The sequence below is a fragment of the Drosophila suzukii genome, chromosome 2R (genome assembly GCF_043229965.1).
Source record: "Drosophila suzukii chromosome 2R, CBGP_Dsuzu_IsoJpt1.0, whole genome shotgun sequence".
Lineage (NCBI taxonomy): Eukaryota > Metazoa > Arthropoda > Insecta > Diptera > Drosophilidae > Drosophila > Drosophila suzukii.
In genome coordinates this window covers 15,796,135-15,817,143 of record NC_092081.1, presented here as the reverse complement: position 1 = coordinate 15,817,143, position 21,009 = coordinate 15,796,135, and the positions used below count along the sequence as shown (strand labels likewise).

The 21,009-nt window shown below is 40.6% G+C and overlaps 4 protein-coding genes across 5 annotated transcripts; 2 read left to right on the top strand and 2 right to left on the bottom strand.

Moving 5' to 3' along the window:
• The first annotated feature begins 1,205 nt into the window (after positions 1-1,205).
• On the top strand, positions 1,206-14,503 carry speck. 2 transcript variants are annotated; one of them, XM_017074535.4, is made up of 4 exons: positions 1,206-1,509; positions 12,552-12,728; positions 13,639-13,791; positions 13,859-14,503. In XM_017074535.4, the coding sequence occupies exons 2-4, from the start codon at positions 12,591-12,593 to the stop codon at positions 14,291-14,293; spliced, it is 726 nt and encodes a 241-aa protein (XP_016930024.2). In that variant the 5' UTR covers positions 1,206-1,509; positions 12,552-12,590; the 3' UTR covers positions 14,294-14,503. The 2 variants fall into 2 exon arrangements, with proteins under 2 accessions (XP_016930024.2, XP_016930023.2); XM_017074534.4 differs by lacking the exon at positions 1,206-1,509 and adding an exon at positions 11,033-11,600.
• On the bottom strand, positions 13,899-14,868 carry LOC108009844 (uncharacterized). Its single transcript, XM_065863731.2, has one exon. It carries the CDS (start codon positions 14,856-14,858, stop codon positions 14,505-14,507), a length of 354 nt encoding a protein of 117 aa, XP_065719803.2. The 5' UTR covers positions 14,859-14,868; the 3' UTR covers positions 13,899-14,504.
• A 165-nt stretch (positions 14,869-15,033) lies between these two features.
• DnaJ-60 (DnaJ-like-60) lies at positions 15,034-16,034 on the bottom strand. The gene is made up of 4 exons (XM_017074536.4): positions 15,870-16,034; positions 15,700-15,811; positions 15,317-15,645; positions 15,034-15,258 (listed from the first exon to the last, which is right to left on the bottom strand). The coding sequence occupies exons 1-4, from the start codon at positions 15,929-15,931 to the stop codon at positions 15,090-15,092; spliced, it is 672 nt and encodes a 223-aa protein (XP_016930025.2). The 5' UTR covers positions 15,932-16,034; the 3' UTR covers positions 15,034-15,089.
• A 2,137-nt stretch (positions 16,035-18,171) lies between these two features.
• On the top strand, positions 18,172-20,283 carry spag (RNA polymerase II-associated protein spaghetti). The gene is made up of 6 exons (XM_017072214.4): positions 18,172-18,399; positions 18,454-18,731; positions 18,790-18,998; positions 19,082-19,671; positions 19,723-20,008; positions 20,076-20,283. The coding sequence occupies exons 1-6, from the start codon at positions 18,241-18,243 to the stop codon at positions 20,165-20,167; spliced, it is 1,614 nt and encodes a 537-aa protein (XP_016927703.3). The 5' UTR covers positions 18,172-18,240; the 3' UTR covers positions 20,168-20,283.
• The last annotated feature ends 726 nt before the right edge of the window (positions 20,284-21,009 follow it).

The following is a 21,009-nucleotide window of genomic DNA, read 5'->3' as shown; positions in this document are numbered from 1 at the left end:
AAAAGCGTAGTTCATTGGACTGGCGGCTGTCTCATTAACAAAACAAAATGACTGAAATTGCAAGAAGGCGTTTTTAGAGCCACACGACAATTCGAATTGAGCTGAACAGTTCGGTGGTTGATAAAGTACGGATCGTTTGTGTAAGCACTGACTTATGTTCGCCTTGATTAGACTACTAAAGAAAAAATGTGCCTTGAGCCGGAACCTTCTACTATCTTATCAGCAGCATTTGTGAACGCTGTTATCGGAAGCGGAAAAGCTCGTTCACGCTTTCACTCCACAGTTCCACTCGGAGTTACGAGTAACAAATAGTCCGCCCCACGGATTTTTGGGTTGTCCACCCACCCGAGTGTTACAAGTATCAAAATTGCGAGTGGAAAAAGAACTCGAGGGGTTGGATTGGTTTGTTTACAACGGAGGCCCCACTTTCACTCGCGCGCTCTCCCCAAATCGAAATCGTGCTCTTCCTCGGCGCCCCAATCTCTCTTCACAGTCGCGTTTTACCGAATTCACTCATGCTAACACATTTAAATTTGGTATTTCTATTACCAAAAGTTTTTTTTTAATAAATATTCAGAAATGTTTTTTAAAATTTTAAAAAGAACTTTTTGTACATAGTTTAATTAAATTATATTAAATATACGTAAAGAGATTTTTCTTCCATTTGCAGTTACTATTAGTTTTGTTTTGAGAAATTATTGGTATCAAACTTTTTTTTTAAGTCTATAAAAAAAGTTTAAAAAGGAGCCTTTCAAAAAATTTTTACTTTCAATAGGTGTTAAAAGGGTAAAGAATATTCTTGTATCATTCAAACGGAAATTAAATGACCTTTGCATTGATGTCAACATGTACAAAAAGTAAGTTCAAATTATGAGTATTCTTATACAAACATTTTTTCGTTTTGTCAAAATTTTTATGATGAACCAATTACACGATTTTTTAAGGATTAGTTTCTATATTCAAATCTCAGATTTATATATCTTATCCATTAAATCCACTGTTAAATGGACTAAATTCGCTGTTGGTGATGAGTTCTCTGCAGAGAGAACTTTGGAGCCCAAGTTACCAGGAAACCCACTCAATGAATGAGCACAACAGATTGGGAGAGAGATTGGGATTGAAAGCGACTGAGTTTTGAGTTCTACCGGCGAACTATTTAAGCAACGCTCATTTGCTCATTGCATTTCAATGTGTTTTCGTTTGCCATTAAAAAATATCACGAAAAACATCGGTGCCCGAAAAACAGTCGCACCTCAAATCACGAAAAGAATTTCGGTTTTCTTGGAAAAATATAGTGTTCTTATAACATTTGAATACGTATAATGTTCACAAGCCTGTAAAATCAGTATTTGTTTTGAAAAACGTGCTAACGGTTCATTTGGTCGTGCGAATCGGAACGAATCGGGTGGAAGTATTCAACATAAATTTCGACGGTCTGAACCAAATAACACATCCATCCAAATCAAAGGAGGCGGTATATTAGGATCCACTTATTAGCCAATTTCACGCGTAAGTTGTCGACGAAAATACATTTTTATTTTCGCCTTTAATTATAGTAAACCCCTGTGGCATTTACTTTGCCGCCAAATGTTTTCCATTTCAAGTTCGCCCAGAATAAAACAAGAGAAATTCACAATAAACTATATATATATATATTTGTCGGACATCGGTCCGTAGTGTTCCCCAACGAAGGCACACACGTCCTAATTAAATGTGAACAGAGAAAACTTAAGCGTCTAAGACGCGACTATTTGGCAAGCAACCAAATAAAATTATTCGAATTGACGAACTATATGAAAACACACAGAAACACAAATGTTTATGTTAGAATGGGAAGAACGCTGATTTGAAAATATTCGTTAATGAAGGAGAGACAAGAAGAAAGTGTTAAGGGATAACTATTTACGAGATATAGCGACTAACTCTCTAGAGTCGTATTTTATAATAAGACTCTCAAATTTTAATCACTATACTGTCTCTGTCTGACACGGCATAAATTGTGTTTCAAGTACTGCCACATGAGATAAGATATTTTCCTTATCGGCTGAACAAACAGAACCTCTTATGAAATTGAGCAATACGTTCCAGTAATACTTGCTCAAGATAGTGGTGGCCAGGCCAGAAGTGGTATGATTGTCACATCGATCCACAAATATGTTTGTTACTTAACCCGTTGTCAAGGCAAAATCGGTCGGCCGGGTGGCTTTGAGTTCCCATCGCTGACCGGGGGGCGTGACAATTGACCAAATTTAATCGTGGCCCACACGCACGACTAAGCTGCCAATAACAAGCAGACAAATAAATAAATACCAGGAAACTGCACACGGGCAATGAAAATCACAGTCCTTGGTCTGTAGGAAAAAGCAAATATGTGGAAAACAACTTCTTTCCACGACCCCTGCTTTAGACACCAACACACGCACATGGCTTACACACAGAGCCATGTGTATCCTATTTATTTCAATTGATTTGGGGGCAACGTTGCGTATGAGCAATGCCGCAGGCGGGGCGAAAGAAGAAAAAAACAGAAATTCCTGCCATCGGGCAACAGGATTCTGGCAGGCTCCTCCTCTGGCGTCTCCTCTCCCCTCGAATCCTCGACCTGTATACAGTATTTGTATCGATTTGATTGGATTTCATTCCATTTGATGCTCCTGCCGTACGGGTTTTGTGGCTTTTTAATACGCTCCAATAAAGCTGACTGGGCGCTTTGGGCGCTCGACTTGGTCCAAACCTCAGCCCACTTAATTGGATTTAATTACAGGCGAACTTCGATAAGGCATTTTATTATAACTATTTAAATTTGAATTTATTTTCTGATGGAAGAGAAAATGTTTTGGGGTGCCACAGAAACCACAAGGACTTAAAAATTGCTTATAAAGCTGCTTTTAAGTATGCAACAAAATAAAAAATCCCTAGCTCTTTCGGATTTAAAACGAATTGTTGCATACTTTGCGACACGTTTAAAATTGATTTCTAAACCCTAGTGATTTGTGTTCTCTATCAATCTATTTTATTCAAATAAATTCAATATCATAATTAAAGTTAGCGAGGCTGGACTGTAGATGACCCTCCAGGGCAAACGGGCAACGAGTAAAATGCGGAAAACTCTGGCCAAAGGATTTGTTACACCACAGATTTTCGTATTCAGCTGCACTAGAGGCAGAAAAGTTTCCCCATTTTCTCTTTATACTACTTTTCCGTTCACTGTTTGAGTTATGGAGAACCGTTTCTCATTCAATTAAATAAATGAAAATGCATGAATATTTCAGGTCCAGACCCATTCAGAGGGTTCATTAAGTCCGTAAAGCCCGAGGAAAAGCCCCTGTCAATTAGTCAAAGCGCTTTAAGAGCCAACCAATTAGGCTAAAATGTTTGTTGCCTCTTCAATCAGAGTTGATGCCCCAAATCAGCGCGGAAAAGCACAACCCAACTCCGGCAGTCTGCCTTTAAAGGACCCTCAGCCAAACAATAACAATGAAAACACATCAAAATCAATCTGTCAACAAAAGTCGAGCAAAGTGCTGACAACAGAGACGCCGACCGGGGAAAACTGACAAAGCGTCCTGACTACGTGCCATACAAAAGCCTTTTCACGATGATTACGTTGTGAGGGAGCCCAGGACTCGACTCTCAAGTCTCTGAAGTATTTAAAACACCCTTCAGTCGACAGAGACTGAATCCCAATCCCATTACCCTCCTACTCGGTCGAGGATGTCGTTTTATTACAAGAGGAAAGACAAACAGCAAAATGGCGCCAACATTGTCAGAGTGTCAGCTTGTTGCCGTAGTTGCCGTTGTTGCCTCTGAGTTTCCCGCTTCGCTGCTGTTGCTCCGGGCTCCAGTCGAGCGGGAAAGGCCATAATGAGGATGCTGCTGCTCCTGCTGGCTACAGGATAATCACAGTGGCGATGATGACGCCTGTGCACTGGTGCACGGTTTTGTTTGGCTTCCTGCCAGCAATTTGCGCTACCGTACGTTTCTCGTGCACTTAAAAAAATAATGGTATAAGTACCAAGTGCGTGCAATGACTAAACAGTCAAGTAACCTCCAAGTTCTTATTAATCAAATTGTTGTTATAATGACATGACCTTTTTTTAATAGGCATTATTGCATGCATTCATCATTTAAAAAATCACTACGGCTTTTAAATCATTATTGTGGTGTATACAAGTAGGGAACAAATTTTTTTAAAACTCAAAAGTCCGGATTGATTCGTTAGCCACGTTTAGACGTTTATACACCTTCCTATCAAAGGAAAAGAAAACAGTTTCCCCAAAAAGTTAGGTCTAGGTTACTGTAACACCGAATAATATTCGTAATCAAATACTTTTTCATATCAAATTTTCGGAATTACGATTGATTCATTCCGAAATAGGGTGCAAGCATTTTCACTGCATATTTTTAGAGACAAACTAATCAGGTTTAAAATAAACTTTTTCCTAAAATGTTTGGGTTACTAATATACCGAGTATTTTATCAACATTTCTGTAAACAATCTTATAAAAAATTAAACATACAAATAATTCTAAACTGTTTCCCTAAAAAGTAAAGTCTGGGTCACTAAAATACCGAATATTATATCACCATTTCTTAAAAGAGTCTTACTTAAATAATATAAAATACAAAATATTTATATTATGTGAAATAAAAAAAGAATTAGTAGTGATGTATGTATTTGGTGTCTAGAACAGTGTATTTAAATATAACTTTTTATTCCTATTGGATTAGGAATAGTTCTTCTGTCAAGAACTCATTTTTTTTATCAATTTTATAATGAAATGTCTTAAAACCAATACCATTTAAATTTCATTGGAATTGGCACTTCTGAGTTCCATATCTCAAAACCCCACCCCATAAACACGTTGCTGATAGCCCTATTGATTGCTCGAGTACCATGTTTATCGCAAAGTTTGGTTGCCTGAAAATGTAACAAATTGATAATCGAACAGAGTTTGATCAGCCAGTATTCCTCAGTGTTTGTTCGGCACGGCGCACACGGCGAATGCGCAATGTGTCGTTGTCATTGCATCCGTTGCCTCGGTGAAAAAAGGAAATAAGAGTGGAAAGGACTCGGGATGCGGATGCGGATGGGTCTGGGAATGGGGATGGTGATGTATGTGCCAGCCAGATTAGAGGATGCCAGAGTTTATTGTTCACTGTTGCTTGCAACAACAGCAGATCCCCAATCCCTTTTCGCCCGTCGGTTTTTGTGTCCTGGCAGATGGCAGAAATTATCTGCTGCCTGGCAGGGATTTTTGCATTTCAATGGTAACTAGCCCAGATTGAATTGCTTGGGCATGTGGCCTGGGATTTCAGACATCCTTTTCAACAGGGAATGGATGAATTCGGAATGAGGAAATTGCCCGGCCAGTCATGAATTTAAATGAAGTTTGCCGTTGGAATGAGGAAAATGCAATTTACAACTTAAATGGGTAATTTGCAGATGGAACTTAGTTGGGGTGCTGGCTCGTTTATGGAAATAATATGCATCGCATATACGGCATATCCGATGTGGAATTAAACGAGCAATTTGCATGGAATTGAAATGGTCAATGAGCTTTCAGTAGATAGCCAAAGCAGTCAAAGTGCTGGTGTAAATTGTAATAGTAATAACCTCATAAACAATGCATCGTTTCCGTTTCACTCGCTCAAACAATTGTGTTTGCCACTCGTGCACTTTGTCGAGATAAGAGCAGATTAATTCTAATGTGTTTAGAATGCAACATTAGTCAGCACAAGAAGCGGATTTAAACGAAAGTCAGCAACTGAACGACTATTTTGTACTCAGCGGATAAGTCTGAGATCTAATGAAGCCCTAAAAGTATGCTTTATGTTTCCATCAGCCGATTCATTTATTAATGTTACGAGGTATAAATTGTTTTTTGTTGGTATGCCACAAGCGTTTTATGGGAATACATATTAGTGGTAGTATTTCACCTACAAAATTAGGTTGGAAAAAGTTTGAACAATTGTGTTTGGCAACCTGCCTAGCTAAGCCCAATAAATTATTTCCTTCACCTACTAGACCAACAATTAATATAATACTAGTGTTTTTTTCTTAATTTTCTTACACAGTAAAAATTAAGCCGTTATATACGACGTCTTAGTTGCGAAAACATGTTCGAGCCGTTTATAATGAACCAATTTGAATTTTATGAAACCTTTTACTTTGTAAAATGTTATAGCCATTTTGGTTCATTCAACCCTTGTTTCGTTTACTTTGTATACCAATAATTGCACTCTTTAAAACGTTAATTACACCTTGTTCATTTTACAGCAAAAAAACATAAGCATATGTAATAATTTGCATTCTTACTTAATTGATAGAACATTTTGAGAAATGGCATTTTAAAGTGTTTTTGCTAAGGTATAAATACCTATTTAAATAGTTTATATAAATTTTGAACAACTATTATAAATTTTTTATAAATCTTAAAATTCCGAAAATAAGTTGTACAATATACTAGTAAAACTTTAGTATTTTTCAAATGTTTTTTAAGAATTCTCTGTTTAAATCGAGCATACCCCAAGGGTTTGCATGTATTTAATAAGGCTTTGAACGGGCAGCACCACCCACCACCTCGACAGACAACCGGAGCTACTGCCTCAGACTTTAATTCGATTAGACGACTTTGGCGGCTTTAGAAGTTTATTAAGCTGAATCAAACTTTCAATGCCTCGGGCCCCTCCTCATCGCCCTCCTCCAGCTGCACCCATATCTGTGCACTTGCATATCGGATGTGGGCTTTCGATTTCCAGTCACGTTCTGGACGAAGTTGGCCAGATCCAAGCCAAGCACTCCACACTCCGGACTTTGGCCGTGGGCCATTTATCCAATAGTCGCCCCGTAGGAAATTGATTCCGGCTTGTGGCAACTGTCGGAAAAGCTGGTGACATACCTGCCAATTTTATTATGCCTCAAACACCCAAACTATTCGAAACGGTTTTGTTCTGATCTCACAGTCGATCGTTAAACAATTCAAATGATTTATGGCCAATGCAAATGAAATGTTGTAATTTATGTGACAGCTGTAACTAATTGTGGGTTCCACCAAAGTTCCGTCCCGCAGGTGAAAAATACTGAATATGAAATTCTGCGAATATTTAATTATTCAAATAGAGTCTTAAGTACCACATTTTATTTAATATATAATTAAATGAATATTAATTGATATTCAAGATTGATGACTATCTTATAAAAATCAAGATTGATCACAATGTCAAGAAGTTTTCCATTGCTCTTAAATGACCTTAATACATTCAATAGAGACTTAGGAAACAATCTATTAATTTATATATATTAAAGGACCTTCTACAATAAATGCTTTCTAAGTTTGATGTGTGACAGTATTTTTAGTTTTAATTGCGATTATTATTATGATCTGTATTGCTTTGTTATAACTTGATATGATATGCCTGCAGACTTTGATATATCTACTCGTTTGCATTGGTTAGTTAACTTATAAACTAATAGGCGGACGACTACTCGTGTATATTAAATCTTAATCGACTTGACGTTTTCCTTAAATAATTGTTAAATTAATGCTTGAGCAGTCTAATAATATTTATAAATGACCCAAGTGCTGACACCTGCTGTGAATTTGCATGCGACCTTGATCTAAACTAACTAAATAGCCACTTGAACTGTAGAAAACTTAACAAAGACTTGTGGAAAGTGTTCTGTAATTAACTTCAGATCATGTGATATAAGAAGAATGATATGTTATTTTTTATGCAGAGATATGCAGAGATATTAAGACAAATATTTGATTGTTTTTGAGTGATTAGCTAAACGTTCAATCATAATTTATTCTACTATTATCGCGCTTGAACTGCTTAGAACCTTTTTAAGTTCTTGTGGAAAGTTTTCGGTAATAAACTTCAGGTCATGTGATAAGACAAGAGAGGTATATTACTTTCTGCCAGAGATAAGCAGAGATAGTGAGACATCAATATATTTTATTGCTTTCGAGCGATTAGTCAAACATTCAATCAAGATTGAAACGAGTTGCACTAACTTCAACTATTTAGAAGTTTATTGAGCTCTTGTGAAAAGTTATTAACCTTAAATCATGTGATAAGACTAGAGAGGTAAGTTATTTTTCATCCACAGATATAAAACGTTCAAGCATGATTTAAACGACTATTAAGGCGCTTGAACTATTTAGAGCTTTGTGTAACTAACTTTAGATCAGTGATAAGATAAAAAAGGTATATTTTCTTCTGCCAGGGATATGCAGATGTATTGAGACTTTAAAGCATTTGATTGCTTTCGAGCGATTAGCTAAACGTTCAATCATGTTGATTGTACGTATTGTACAAATTGCCAGCCATGTCGGTGTTCACTTAAACGGCGTTAATGTGGTTTTAATTATCCGTATGCAAACAGAATCGCAACGAGGCGATGACGGCGGGCAGTTCAGCACTTTGGTCGTTAATCGCGCCATAGAATCACTCATTCGCACAGTGGGTCTACAGTGGGTCCTGGCAAAGGTGCCACATGGAAGAATCATTAAAAAACAGGTGTCCGTGTAATTGGAATGCCTTTTTTCTTAGTAGTACTATAACTGCTTAATTCAATATTATAAAGTCCCACATATTCCTAGGTAAATTCAAATGACACCGGGAATTTCTCACAAGCTGAGTATTTTCCATACAAACGTTTTATTGCAGTCATTTCCGTTCAGAAATTAAATCTGAACAAAATCAAAGCAACATTAATTTTAATCACCCCAGCAGCACCTTATACGTTAAGACTTTATTTACTTTCTTGACTGTTAATGAATAATTACTAGGGGTTAGCCAACTATTTAACTTATGCGTATAAGTAAGTTATGGTGCCGCAAAACATTTGTAACTGTCAATTACTCCGATATCGGTATGCATAATCCGCAGACCCCACAGAAAAAGCAAACTTGTTTTTGCCACCGTTCGACAATTTTGGCAGCGCCAATAAACTCAGACTTCACGACGTCTAAGATTTAAGATTTGTTTTGGATCATTAAGTGCATGACAGCGCTAAATGCAAGCTGCCAAAAGGGAATCGAAACATTAGATATAGAAGATACAGAATGAATTAAGTCAGAAATAACCATACAAATATGGGTTCCTCAATTAAAAAGCGTATAAAGTTTTACTCACTCACCGGATATAGAAGTAAATGTGGTTACAATTATAAATAACCGTAAAATTGCACCTGCACCCAAAGAAAGGAAATCTCTTAAACGTGGACAATAAAAAGAGGCGCGACTTTTGGGAGTCTGAGATAAATTTAGTACTCCAATTTTGAGTGGGACCGACAGACAGATCAGATGACCAAAAACAAGTTTACCACAAAAACCAGACCGAGTGAGAGGGCGAACCGCTGACTAATATAATACATAATGTAAACAAAATTACCCATGAAAAGTTTCCAACGATTTTGCATGATAGACAGTTTTGGCGACAATTTGCATTTTTTGTCTGCTAATTGCGACCGGTTGAATAATCCCAAAACAAAATATTCCATAAAACTACGATGTTTGGCTAGGAACTCGAGGGAGTTAATAGCCTAAATAATTCCGTATCATTTGTGGGTAAGCGTCAACGAGTTGCAGAGATCCCCCGCATTATTGGGTGATAATTGGATGGAGAGCGCGCGCCAAATTAAACAAACCCGAAGGCGAAGAATGTAAATATGCCCCGCCGATCGGAAAGATCCCTCGATTTTGGTGGGGAGAGACCTCTACAATAGCATTGTGTTTCTTTCTTTTGTCGCATATTAATTGAGCCAGCGGCGTGCGCTCCGTTTTGCCAGTTTGCACCGCGAAAATAAAATAAAATCAAATAAACGACAGCTGCGAGCGGAAAGTAAACAAAATCGGCACGGGATGATTGGGCAGTCCGCCGTAGAAAAATCATTCACGGACGGAATAGTACGCATACGCCGTGTGGGTTTTAATTGAGTTAATAGTTTTGGGGGTGTGCCACTCGGTTTGTTTACTCAATATGCTTTTAGGGCCATTGAAACATTCCCAGTTGTAGCAACACTTATACGCCCTGTGGTCTATGATGAGAAAGTAATTTTAAAATCATTTAAATATTCCTAATACGCCATGTGTGGTACATATTTATTTATTATTTTGAAAAGTAATAAACAATTTAAATAGCCCTGCTGAATTACATTAAGATGTTATTCTCAGCAGTAGCTACATTTTAGAAACTTTATCTAGTTTTTATAGCATTTTTATATCTACGTAATAAAAATCTCGTTAGAAAAATCTACAATCTAATAAAAATATCAATTGGTGACCAAAAATCCATTAATTATTAATTTATGTTTATTTATTTATGTTTCCAAACTCATTCATCTTATCCCGTGATGAACGTTAAGGTTCAAAAAGTGTTATAATAATTTCCAAAGCTACTTAAAATTAATATAGTTAATTATCTCTGATATAATTAGTTACATTTTACACCCACTTCAAAAATAAGATGGTTTACTCAAACTTGAAAACCCTGAAAACATAACCGAAATAAAGAAAGTAATTAGCCTATATTCAGTTATGTTTACCAAGTTTTTCCTGGTGACTAACTAGACTAAGAGATAGTTCCTCCTTTAACTGATAACCCGCCAGGCTGACCTTGATAGTTAGCACACTTAAGCTTCTCAACATCAGTGCACTAATTTCGAACCTGTTTGCCTGTGGCTTTTTTCACATTTATTTTTGTTTAAAAGAAGAAAATGTCAAGAACCGCTGACCGCAGACCGCAGAAGGCGAACATAACGCCCTCCATATCGGAAGTGGCGGAAGGGAAAGGCCCATCTTGGAAAGTCCAGGAAACAGCTGAAAACTGGCTGAATGGTCCCCAAGCAGGGAGTGGAAACCAGTCACGTTTGCTCTCTCCCCGAGAGAGAGAAATATGAGCAAATAGACTGCTATATAGCCCATTTAGTCGACCGGCGGCGGTTGGCTTTATCCAGCGCTTCTCGCTTCTCTCAGTCGCGAATAAACAGCCGGCGGTACGGGGCTCTGTGCTAAGACCGATTCCGAATCCGAATCCGATACCGATCCCATATACACTCTCTCGCCACGATCCGCTGGCTATATAAACTGCAAACGGTGGCGATTTCTGGCATTCATTGTTTGCTCGCAGGCAAATCAACTCCTCAGTGAAAAAGGACCAAAGGATTTCGGTTCATAAATCAATTTCATTCATCATTAATCTTGTTCTGAGTTCGAATCCCAGTCTCAGGGATTGTGTGTGGTGCTTGTGTACTCAACTGTTTATCAAAGCAAAGTAAAATTAAAAGCCAAACAGCGCCAAATACAAACAGAGATCCGTCGGCAGCGAAATAAACAAAACATCGCAAAACGTGCGCGCCAACAAAAAACCGAAATAAGGGAAAAATTCGCTATTAATTTTCCCCGATTGCGATTCCTATCCCCCCCCCCCCACTTGACGCCCATAAATTGTTTGTCTACGTAGAACAAAAGAAAGCATTTTGCAATAAACAAAATAGAAAACCAGAAAGGCGAAAACCGGTCAACATGGAAGTGCAGAAACGGCCGGATCAGTCGCTGATATCCAGCATTAATTTCGATTCCAGATGTGGGGTAAGTGTGGCTAGAGATTACTCGAGATCACTCGAGATCGCGATCACCCTGACCCACCTCCGCCCACTCCTTGGGTGGCTCTATTAATACCAGTGGGGCATCCAATAATAGATAATGGAGGTCTCGGTTCAACTCTTAAGTGGAGGTAAACAAAACTCAAAGGCCAAAGGCAAGGCAGCTAATTTTGTAATTTGGCATGTGCGAATTTTCCAAATATTTTCTGGATCGATTTTATGGTCCGTCTGCGAGTGTGCTGGCATTTATGGGGCATAAGTTAATGAAACGTGATTTTATATACGACTATGCATTTACAATCCAATCCAACACTCTTCGAAAGGAATAGGGAATACCTAAGTTAAAAGGTCTCATTTACATTGAACAAATAAATCACTAACTTGATTACCAAAATATTTCTTAAAAATCTTGTATAAACAAGAGTGTGCTTTAAAATTTTAGTCATTTTATAATCATTGCAGGATTAACTCGTTTAAGTTATAAAATATCTATATTAAAACTGTTTAGATAAACGAGATTAAGATGTTTATATAAACCAAAAAAGAGCAGGAAAAATATCCCATTTAACGACATGATGACGACAAAGTCCTCTTGTTCACATGGTCAGATGCTAAAAGTTTTTAGAGTGTTCTACGACTGCGACCTTAATTTCAGTTTTATAATTTATGGCTCCTGTCGGTGGCGTACATGAAAAACAAAATTTGAAAAATATAGTCGGTGGAAAATGGAAGTGAAAATGAAAATGCACGGGGATGGCGTCGCCCCGGATCGTCATCCATGTGCTACAAAATATACAAAACAAATTAAAATGCCTTTCATCTAAGAGCCATAAATAATAATGTTTTCTATACGCCGCCGTTCGTCTTTCCTCTACCTCTAACCCAAACCCATCCATAATATCTAAGCGATTTGTTTTGTCTGCTCCGGCATTTGCAGCTGAACGACTTATATCCGATTGCCCGGCTGACACAGAAAATGGAGGACACCCTAAGTGTTTCTGGGAAGGCATCCGCCTCAGGCCCCGTTCATAAGGACTGCCCCTATACCATCGAACTGATCCAAGCCGAGGATGCCGAGGCGGTGATAGCCATGCTCAAGACCTTTTTTTTCAAGGTAAGTACGAATCCCGCTTTCCCACATTTTATATTGTATTGTAATCATCAAGAAAGTTGAGATTCGATTGCATATCTCAGGAGTTAATCAAGCCGAACACCTGAGTTTTCGATTAGGCAGTCTTGAATTTATATATTCCATTATATTATGTCTGCCAAATAATTGCAAACAAAAGCCCAGCACAAAGTTAAATTTAAATAATGTTCCAATGAATTTCAATTAGCACCACCACGTGCCCCTTTGATCGTATTAATTAGGGCTTAATTCAGTTCGAAAGTCGCACACTAAAAGTTGAATTAATTAACTTACGCGTTGACTAATCTCGGGGGATTTTTCCCGCCCAGTCCCCGGGATTTGTTTTTTGGGTTCATGTAGAATCGGAGCAAAGTATTCGGCTGTCGTGAGGCCTTTTGACATGATCCATGTCACGGCTAACTTTCAGCTGGTCTCGCATCACGACTCTTGACGATCTGAAACCAATATACTCGGTGCTCGGTTGATCTTGGCTTGATCAGGTTCTAAGTAGTTCTAGTTCAAGTCGGCCAATGAGAATGCTCCCCCTGCACAGACCAAAGACCTATTGGACAATCAAGACCTATATTTAAAATAAAAAGCCAGCTCAAATTAATATGCATGCCACGCCCAGATTGCCAACGCCGCCCTCCGGCTATAAGGCAATATGCAAATCGAGTTCCGTTCGCAATTCTCAAATTGTCTCTATAAATTATTAGAAAAGTCTCGCTATAGCAAATGCGTGCATAAATCATTTGAATTGCTGATCAATTCCACGATCGTGTCGCGTAATCGCCAGGGTAATTTGTTTAGCTGAAAGATCCTCAGATTGATGATCTATTGGGTTTATAAATGGGTAGAAATCTCCTCCAATATTTCATATACTTTTTCTTTACAGGATGAACCTCTCAATACCTTTCTTGATCTTGGAGAGTGCAAGGAACTGGAGAAGTACTCTCTGAAGTCCCTGCCTGATAATTGCTCATATAAGGCGGTCAACAAGAAGGGCGAGATCATAGGTCTTTTCCTAAATGGACTGCTAAGACGTCCGGTAATTACAGTTGAGATGCATTCATACTGACCTTTAGCATAACTAACTTTTGTTATTTCTTAAAAAGTCCCCCGATGATGTGCCCGTGAAGGCAGCCGATTCCTGCGATCATCCCAAATTCAAGAAGATCCTCTCGATGATGGACCATGTAGAGGAGAAGTTCAACATCTTCGACGTTTATCCGGACGAGGAGCTGATCCTGGACGGCAAGATCCTGTCGGTGGACACCAATTACCGGGGCTTGGGCATCGCCGGTCGACTGACGGAGCGTGCCTACGAGTACATGAGGGAGAATGGCATCAATGTGTACCACGTGCTCTGCTCCAGCCACTATTCCGCCCGGGTGATGGAGAAGCTGGGCTTCCACGAAGTGTTCAGCATGCAGTTTGCCGATTACAAGCCACATGGGGAGGTGGTCTTCAAGCCGGCGGCTCCGCATGTGGGCATCCAGGTGATGGCCAAGGAGGTGGGCCCCGCGAAGGCGGTGCAGACGAAGCTGTAGATGATCTGAATTTGGATTTTGTACTATGTGATTCTTTAGTTTGTAGTTCGGTGGCGGGTTCCCGGTAGTGTCTCCACTTTCGATTCAGAGTAGCATAAACAAACAGTACAAGTTACGTATTTATCTAATTTAATTCGCGCGTTGCGACGGTAAACTTAAGTGTTTTGTGTTTAGAACGAGCTCAAAATAAAACAATGTCTTTAAAAACCATTTACCGCCTGACCCGCCGGGCGTTTGACTTCCTGTTGCTGGAGCGTGGAGCCTGGCCCCGTTTGGCCTTTTTCCCCTTGGCCTGCGTCTTCTTGGCGTTCAGTTTCCTGTTGCCCTTGGTCCTGGAGCTCCGGGAACTGGTGCTGCTGGCGGTCGTGGTGGCCACACGGATTGTCCTTTTAACCGAATAGGTAAGGTCGGAAACGTACACATTCTTGGGGGTGTCACTTGAGTCAGAGTAGTCACTACTAGAACCAGAAGCACTAGAAGTGGTATTTGCGGCTTCCGAAAAATTCAGGCAGCAGAAAACGAGGACCACGACACAGACGCCTACGATTTGAGTAATTGACTTCATGTTGGCAGTAAGATTGCTGGGAATATGCTTCTATGGATGCTGCCGGGAGTGCTTAAGTAGTCGCCCAGTTTATTTGCACAGTTTGCAAATCGCCTGCGAAGGCCGGTAAGATTGTTTAAGCTTGGCAAAACACATTGTCGTTTGCTTTGCCTTGAACCAAAACAAAAGCATCAAATATACATATCCGTCTGCTTTCACGTTTAATTTGACCAAAAGAAAAGTGGAGATGGGTTATTTAGCCGATGATTGGTTGAAAGGACTCCTGGACATGCGGTCCACCATGCGACGCACTTGTTCCTCGTTGCCGTACTTCTGGGCGTCGGCCACAACAGCAGCATGGTGGGAATTCGCTTCTGCTGAGATTTCGTCCTGGATCTGGCGACTCAGTTGAAAGGAGGTCCTGTTTGGGTTTGTTTTTAGTGGTTTCTTCAGCGGAACTGCGTGAGATGAACACTCACTTGACTGAGGTAAAGCCGAAAACGGCACCAAAAACGCCTAGGGCCATTAGAACTAAGACAACCTGCCAGTTGGAGACCCTCTTGAGACCGCGTATGCCATAATACGGTCCTGGGTTGGGATCATAGTTGGGTCTCACATCCCACGCCTGGCCGGGATTGACTGTTTCGCCCACGGGACTGCGATCCGAGCGAGGTGGCTCCCACAGCAGGCTGTCATCGTAGTCTCGGCGCCTTTGCGGCTTTATCAGGGTTCTATAGGCCTCGGAAATCTGAACAAATCGCGCCGTTCTCTCGGGACTCACAGCATTGCTCTTGACATCTGGATGATACTGAAAGAAACTGTGGTTTTAACCAATGCTTTGGGTGACCACAAAAGTACCCACCAATTTGGAGAGCTGCACAAAGGCATTGCGAACTTCTCGGGTGCTGCAGTCGTTGCGTACATTCAAAACTTCATAGTGCGTTTCTGGTTTTTTAAATTTTTCCTGGGAAAAACTACGCAGTGGGAAAATATTTACTTTATATAACAACACTATAAACGGCGAGTCCTTACTTACGCCCAAAGGAACCGGAACCTGATACTCCAACTCGCGAAGGTAGACACAACCTCAGCATTGTAACCTAATGTATTGTGTAGACTAAAACCATAATTTGAACCGAAGTTTATCAAAACAAATTTATGATAACACAAAACAGCTGATTCGATTCTGGGCTTTTTAACTCCCAGCCAGTCTGGCAACACTGGCCGTTAAAATAGATTGGCAGGTCTATGTCCGTCAACAAAAGTGGAATGGTGGAATTTGGAACATGAGGGTTCTTTTTTAAATTTGCTCGCTATTTGGGGACCAAACCAAACATTTAAAATGCAATTTTTTAGAAAGGAAGGTAGGTACGTTTGGAGCACATCCGAAAATGGATTTGAAAAATCGTGTACCCACAGTTTTGTTAAATTCTACCTTCACAGAGAATGTGCCAATATGAGCACTAAGCCAGGCTATTTAACGGTGATTCCAGCTTCTTTTCAGAAAGTTTCAATAAAATCAAACCCACATGTTTTGTGAAAATCACCTATCGTGTACCAACCTATGATTTTTAAAATTACATAAGGCTCCATTCATAGAGAATGTGCCAATATGCACGGTACATGGACAGATTGGGGATCATCTAAAGAGTGTCCTGTGAAAATTTTATCAAAATCAAAGCCATAGTTTTTAAGAAAATTGCTTTACAGTGTGGGGCGTTAAAAAGATTTATAAAAATCCGTTTAATCCAGAAACGTTATGGTAAATAACCATAACAATCATTCGACGCTAATTTTCTATAACTTATTACAACTTTCACAGAGAGTGTGCCAACTTACACGGTACCTCGTTAAAAAGGGCACCTTTTAAAGTAAGTTATGAATTAATTGCGGCAAAATCAAACCCTATAAAAACACCTCTTAACTAGGTATAAATTTAGGGACGAACGCACCTTCATCCAACAAAAAGTTCTTATATCAATTAAATAAATAAACATTCAAAATTTTTATCATTCGACACGCTTTATCAAAATCGCACAGCTAAACACAGGCATATTAAATTGCAGCGTGCCGAATGTAAAAAGTTTAGATAGTGTATTTTTTTTGTAGATCGTAGCTTGTAGCTTTTGTAGTTCACAAGTTAACGGGTGTACGAAATTGAGCTATTTATAGCTGCTTTCCTTTTAAACTAGCGAGTTTTTCCAAAAGTGGTAGAACTAAAGTTTCTTATATTAAGCTGTTTAACACCACTTCAACTAGGTGATGGAGAGATTGGAACACGACAGCATGCTGCAGAACATGGTGGCCTTCATTTCGGACGGCTGCTCAATGAACAGCTTCGCGATGGGCAGGTGGACAGTCCCGCGCTTGTAGGACATAAGCCACATGCTCCGGTGGTTTCCCGAGACCCATGGCGTTCGAAACAGGACAATGGAGCGGGCATACGAGGTCCACTTTGGGCGGTGGTCCTATCCAAGGACTTTCGTCGCCATTCGTCGCCACCTCGAGCGGAGGTGGATGGGATGAATGCTCGCTTCAGGAGGGCAGATGATTCGATGGAGGCTGCTGTCCTAAGATTTTTCGCCACTAGCGGAGTCGACGATGTAATATGACGCATGAGTGCGTTGTTCTCAAATGCCATCGCTCTGGAGCAGCCCTTGAAATAAAGATATTTTATTAGATATTTAATAAATGTAGTGATATGATGTTACAGATATATGACTTTTTAACTTCCATGGCATCGTGCAACGCCACAACATGGTTAGTGTATTGCCTGCGGCTGGTGAACACAAACTTGCACGGGGGCACTCCAAGATGTTGTTCCTCTGGACCCTGGTGTCCAGGTGGTTGTTTAGGGACGTGTGCGAATGGAAGAGGGCCGGGAAATATGCGAGGAACGGGGTATGGCATCTCTTATACAAATTAAATAATTAACATAAAACTAACATAAATTGTCAGAATTGTCCAAGTGGCGCTCTGTGGCCGCCAGGAGCGGGCTACCCGGTTTGATCTTTGATAATAAGCTCCTGCTGTACTGGAAAGGAGGTGATGGGCCGTGGAGGTGACGTATTATTATTCATAAAGAACAGCTTTTACCTTACTTTCCTTTCCAGAGTACGGGGAGGAATTCCGCGAAGTGGCACGGGCTGGCGGAATGCGGCTGCCCGGAACATGTCCCATGATATGTTTTTTTTATTGTTTTTAGTTTTTATTTATAATTGATATTTATTATTATTTTTTAGTCCGTTTTCGAAATCGCTAAAAATGGCTAGTTTCGCATTTCTATGAGGTGCTTATCGATAGGTTTATATGAGGAATCGGCACGGCTTGGTCTTCGATAATTTATTTGTTTGGAACTAGTGGATTTTAATATTTCGTTTGGCCAATTGACAAAGAAACCAGCATGAGTGGGCAAGAAAAGGCATTCGAATTGCAGCGCCAGGTGCGCCAGAATGCAAAGGAGTATGAGAACTCCGTGAAGGACCTGTATTCGTGGGAGCAGGATATCAAGAACAAGGAGAAGGAGCTCCAGAAAGCGCCAAAGTCATCTGCCGCCAATAAGGTAAGGGCTTTAAATCGCATGTTAAACCTGAGAAAAACCAACCTTTCTCTGCAGGATCTACCGGTGCGCAGTCATGTCAAGTCTGAGAAGCCCCAGAGGGACAGCCCCTCATCCTCTGCGGCCAGCACGCCGACGGAGAAGCAAGATCTGCCCGTGGATCCTGTGGCCCAGCAGCATAAGAAGGCCAACGACATGAAGGATCGCGGTAACACCTATGTTAAGCAGGCGGAGTACGAAAAGGCCATCATCGCCTACTCTACGGCTATCGCCGTCTATCCGCACGATCCCATATACTACATAAACAGGGCGTTGTGCTACTTGAAGCAGGACCGGTAGGTCTGCGCAGAACATTCTAGAACCTTCCTAACCAAATCGTTTGTGTCCTTGCAGTTTCGAACTCTGTGTGGACGATTGCGAGACCGCCATTGCGCTTGACAAACTCTGCGTGAAAGCCTACTACCGGCGAATGCAGGCCAACGAATCCCTTGGCAACAACATGGAAGCCCTCAAGGATTGCACCACTGTGCTGGCCATCGAGCCCAAGAACATCGAAGCCAAGAAGAGCCTGGCCAGGATCAACGAACGCCTGCGCAAGAATGGTATTATTTGCTGTTTTATATAAACTAAATTCTTATTTACTTTAAACTTACCCAATATCTAATTTTAATCAACATACTTACAGCTACCAAAAGCGGGCCAAACTTCACACCCGATCGTCCTGGTGTAATCGACATCTTGCCATTCGATAAGCCTGTTTACAAACGCTCTAAGAAGGCTATGCGCCGTGTACCCATTGTGGATGTGGTTTCTCCTCGTGGCACCAGCGATGACACCAACAAATTACGCATCTCAGATGAGGACATAGATAAGATATTTAATAGTAATTGTGGCTCTTTCGAAGAGGTAAAGAAGACTGATGTTAAGCAGAATCCAGTACAACCAAGTCCACCCAAAGCTGAGCCAATTGTTGAGACCATCAAAGAAGCAAAGAAGGAAACCAAACAGAGTCCACCCAAAGCATCTTTAGTTGAGGAGTCCTCCAAGGATTCGAAGAAGGACTTAATAAGTAAGCCAGAAGCCGATAAGAAAAACGAACCAAGTCCAGCCAAAAAAGCGGCAGTCGAGGTTCCCAAAGCTCAGAGTCCCGTCTCTTCACCAAAGACAACCAAACAACCTAGCACAGAAGCCAAGGCGGAAATACTCAAAACCAGTCAAACTGAAAAGATTGAAAATACTTTAAAAGAGATAGAAATGCCAGCCAGTACAACTGAGGTGAGTACACTTATAAAAAGAAGCCGGGCTATACTAAACCTATATTTTCAGCGCGCCTTACCGCCTGCCCCCACAGGCACAGCCCAGTTCCATGTCACCTGGAAGGAGCTAAGTGCTCCTCAGAAATACTTGTATTTAAAGTCCATTGAAGTGTCGAGCCTGTGTAAGATCCTGGGAGCAGGCTTTGATTCGGAGACGTTTGCGGACTTGCTGCACACTGTTCAGGACTACTATGTACCAAATAAGGAGCCAACCACGGCGGCTGTCCTTCTAGAGGTCAGCAAAAATGACGAGTTTACTATTTTGGCCATGCTCATGTCAGCAGAGGAAAAGAAAAGTAAGCTGCAAAAACCATTTTTCCTTATTGTTTTTATTTACTCTGCCTATTACTCTACCTATTTCAGTGGCAACGTCTATTTTCAATGCCATCAAGAACTGGCCTAACAAAAACTCGGTGGACCTGGCTAAGCTCTCGAAGGCCTACGACGTGGCCTAAAACCAAAATGTTTCAAGTTTAAATGTACTTATGTTGCTTCAAATTGTTAGCTCAAAATCCAACACTACAAATATAATGAGGATGTGTAGATAGGATCCCCAATGTGTTACACAGAACGCAAAACGTATTTATTTCGATGGTTATTAGATACGCTAGCCTCGGTTCTTTGGCTGGGATGCACATTAGTTACGCTAGTCGGGAATTTCTCAATCATGTGACTCATGTTTTAGTTTAGTATCAACCAAAAATTCAACATGCAGAAGACCATTTGAGCAAACAAAACCGTTCTTGCCCTGCCAGACCATGAATATTGAATAACCAATTGAGTAATCCGAATTAGTGTAATTTACATAAATCAGCGGATTAATTCAATCTGCGAAGCCACCTAAAATGGGCCTTCCAGCAAGAACAACAACTCCATTAAGCGACGTTAAGTTGGAAGCGCTGATCAGCGCACATATCATTACAGCGACACCCGCCAGATGAAAAGAAGGAGGGGGAGCCCAAGTACGGAGGGGTGGGATCCGAGCAGCAGCCCGATCCCGGAGAGAATCGCGGACCGAGGGACCCGGGCAGTACGCTAATTGCGTGAGAGCTGGTGCACTAAGCACAGGGGCCGGGTTTTACTTAAGCCCATTGTTGCCGCCGCTAGTTATAATTTAATTTACATTTTTTCTTAACAAACGCTGGCTGCGATTTATCAATTCTCGCCGCGAGAGAATCCACGAGAGCGCTTTATCCAGGGTTGCCGCTCCACTTGGCGTCCGAAAGCCAGCCTGTCGTGGTGGATCCCGCCGAACACGAAGGCCACAGGGTACTCTTCACTTGTACGGTTCCAATTC

What these genes read in the sequence shown, in the direction of transcription:
- spag (XM_017072214.4), top strand. Translation starts at nt 18,241, where the DNA reads ATGAGTGGGCAAGAAAAGGCATTCGAATTGCAGCGCCAGGTGCGCCAG. An exon ending in TGCCAGCCAGTACAACTGAG is followed by an intron (nt 19,672 to 19,722) that starts GTGAGTACACTT and finishes CTATATTTTCAG; the next exon opens with CGCGCCTTACCGCCTGCCCC. An exon ending in GTCAGCAGAGGAAAAGAAAA is followed by an intron (nt 20,009 to 20,075) that starts GTAAGCTGCAAA and finishes TACCTATTTCAG; the next exon opens with TGGCAACGTCTATTTTCAAT.
- speck (XM_017074534.4), top strand. Translation starts at nt 11,535, where the DNA reads ATGGAAGTGCAGAAACGGCCGGATCAGTCGCTGATATCCAGCATTAAT. An exon ending in ATTTCGATTCCAGATGTGGG is followed by an intron (nt 11,601 to 12,551) that starts GTAAGTGTGGCT and finishes CGGCATTTGCAG; the next exon opens with CTGAACGACTTATATCCGAT. An exon ending in TCAAGACCTTTTTTTTCAAG is followed by an intron (nt 12,729 to 13,638) that starts GTAAGTACGAAT and finishes TTTTCTTTACAG; the next exon opens with GATGAACCTCTCAATACCTT.
- DnaJ-60 (XM_017074536.4), bottom strand. Translation starts at nt 15,931, where the DNA reads ATGCTGAGGTTGTGTCTACCTTCGCGAGTTGGAGTATCAGGTTCCGGT. An exon ending in TCCGGTTCCTTTGGGCGTAA is followed by an intron (nt 15,812 to 15,869) that starts GTAAGGACTCGC and finishes CCCACTGCGTAG; the next exon opens with TTTTTCCCAGGAAAAATTTA. An exon ending in TTCGGCTTTACCTCAGTCAA is followed by an intron (nt 15,259 to 15,316) that starts GTGAGTGTTCAT and finishes AAACCCAAACAG; the next exon opens with GACCTCCTTTCAACTGAGTC.
- LOC108009844 (XM_065863731.2), bottom strand. Translation starts at nt 14,858, where the DNA reads ATGAAGTCAATTACTCAAATCGTAGGCGTCTGTGTCGTGGTCCTCGTT.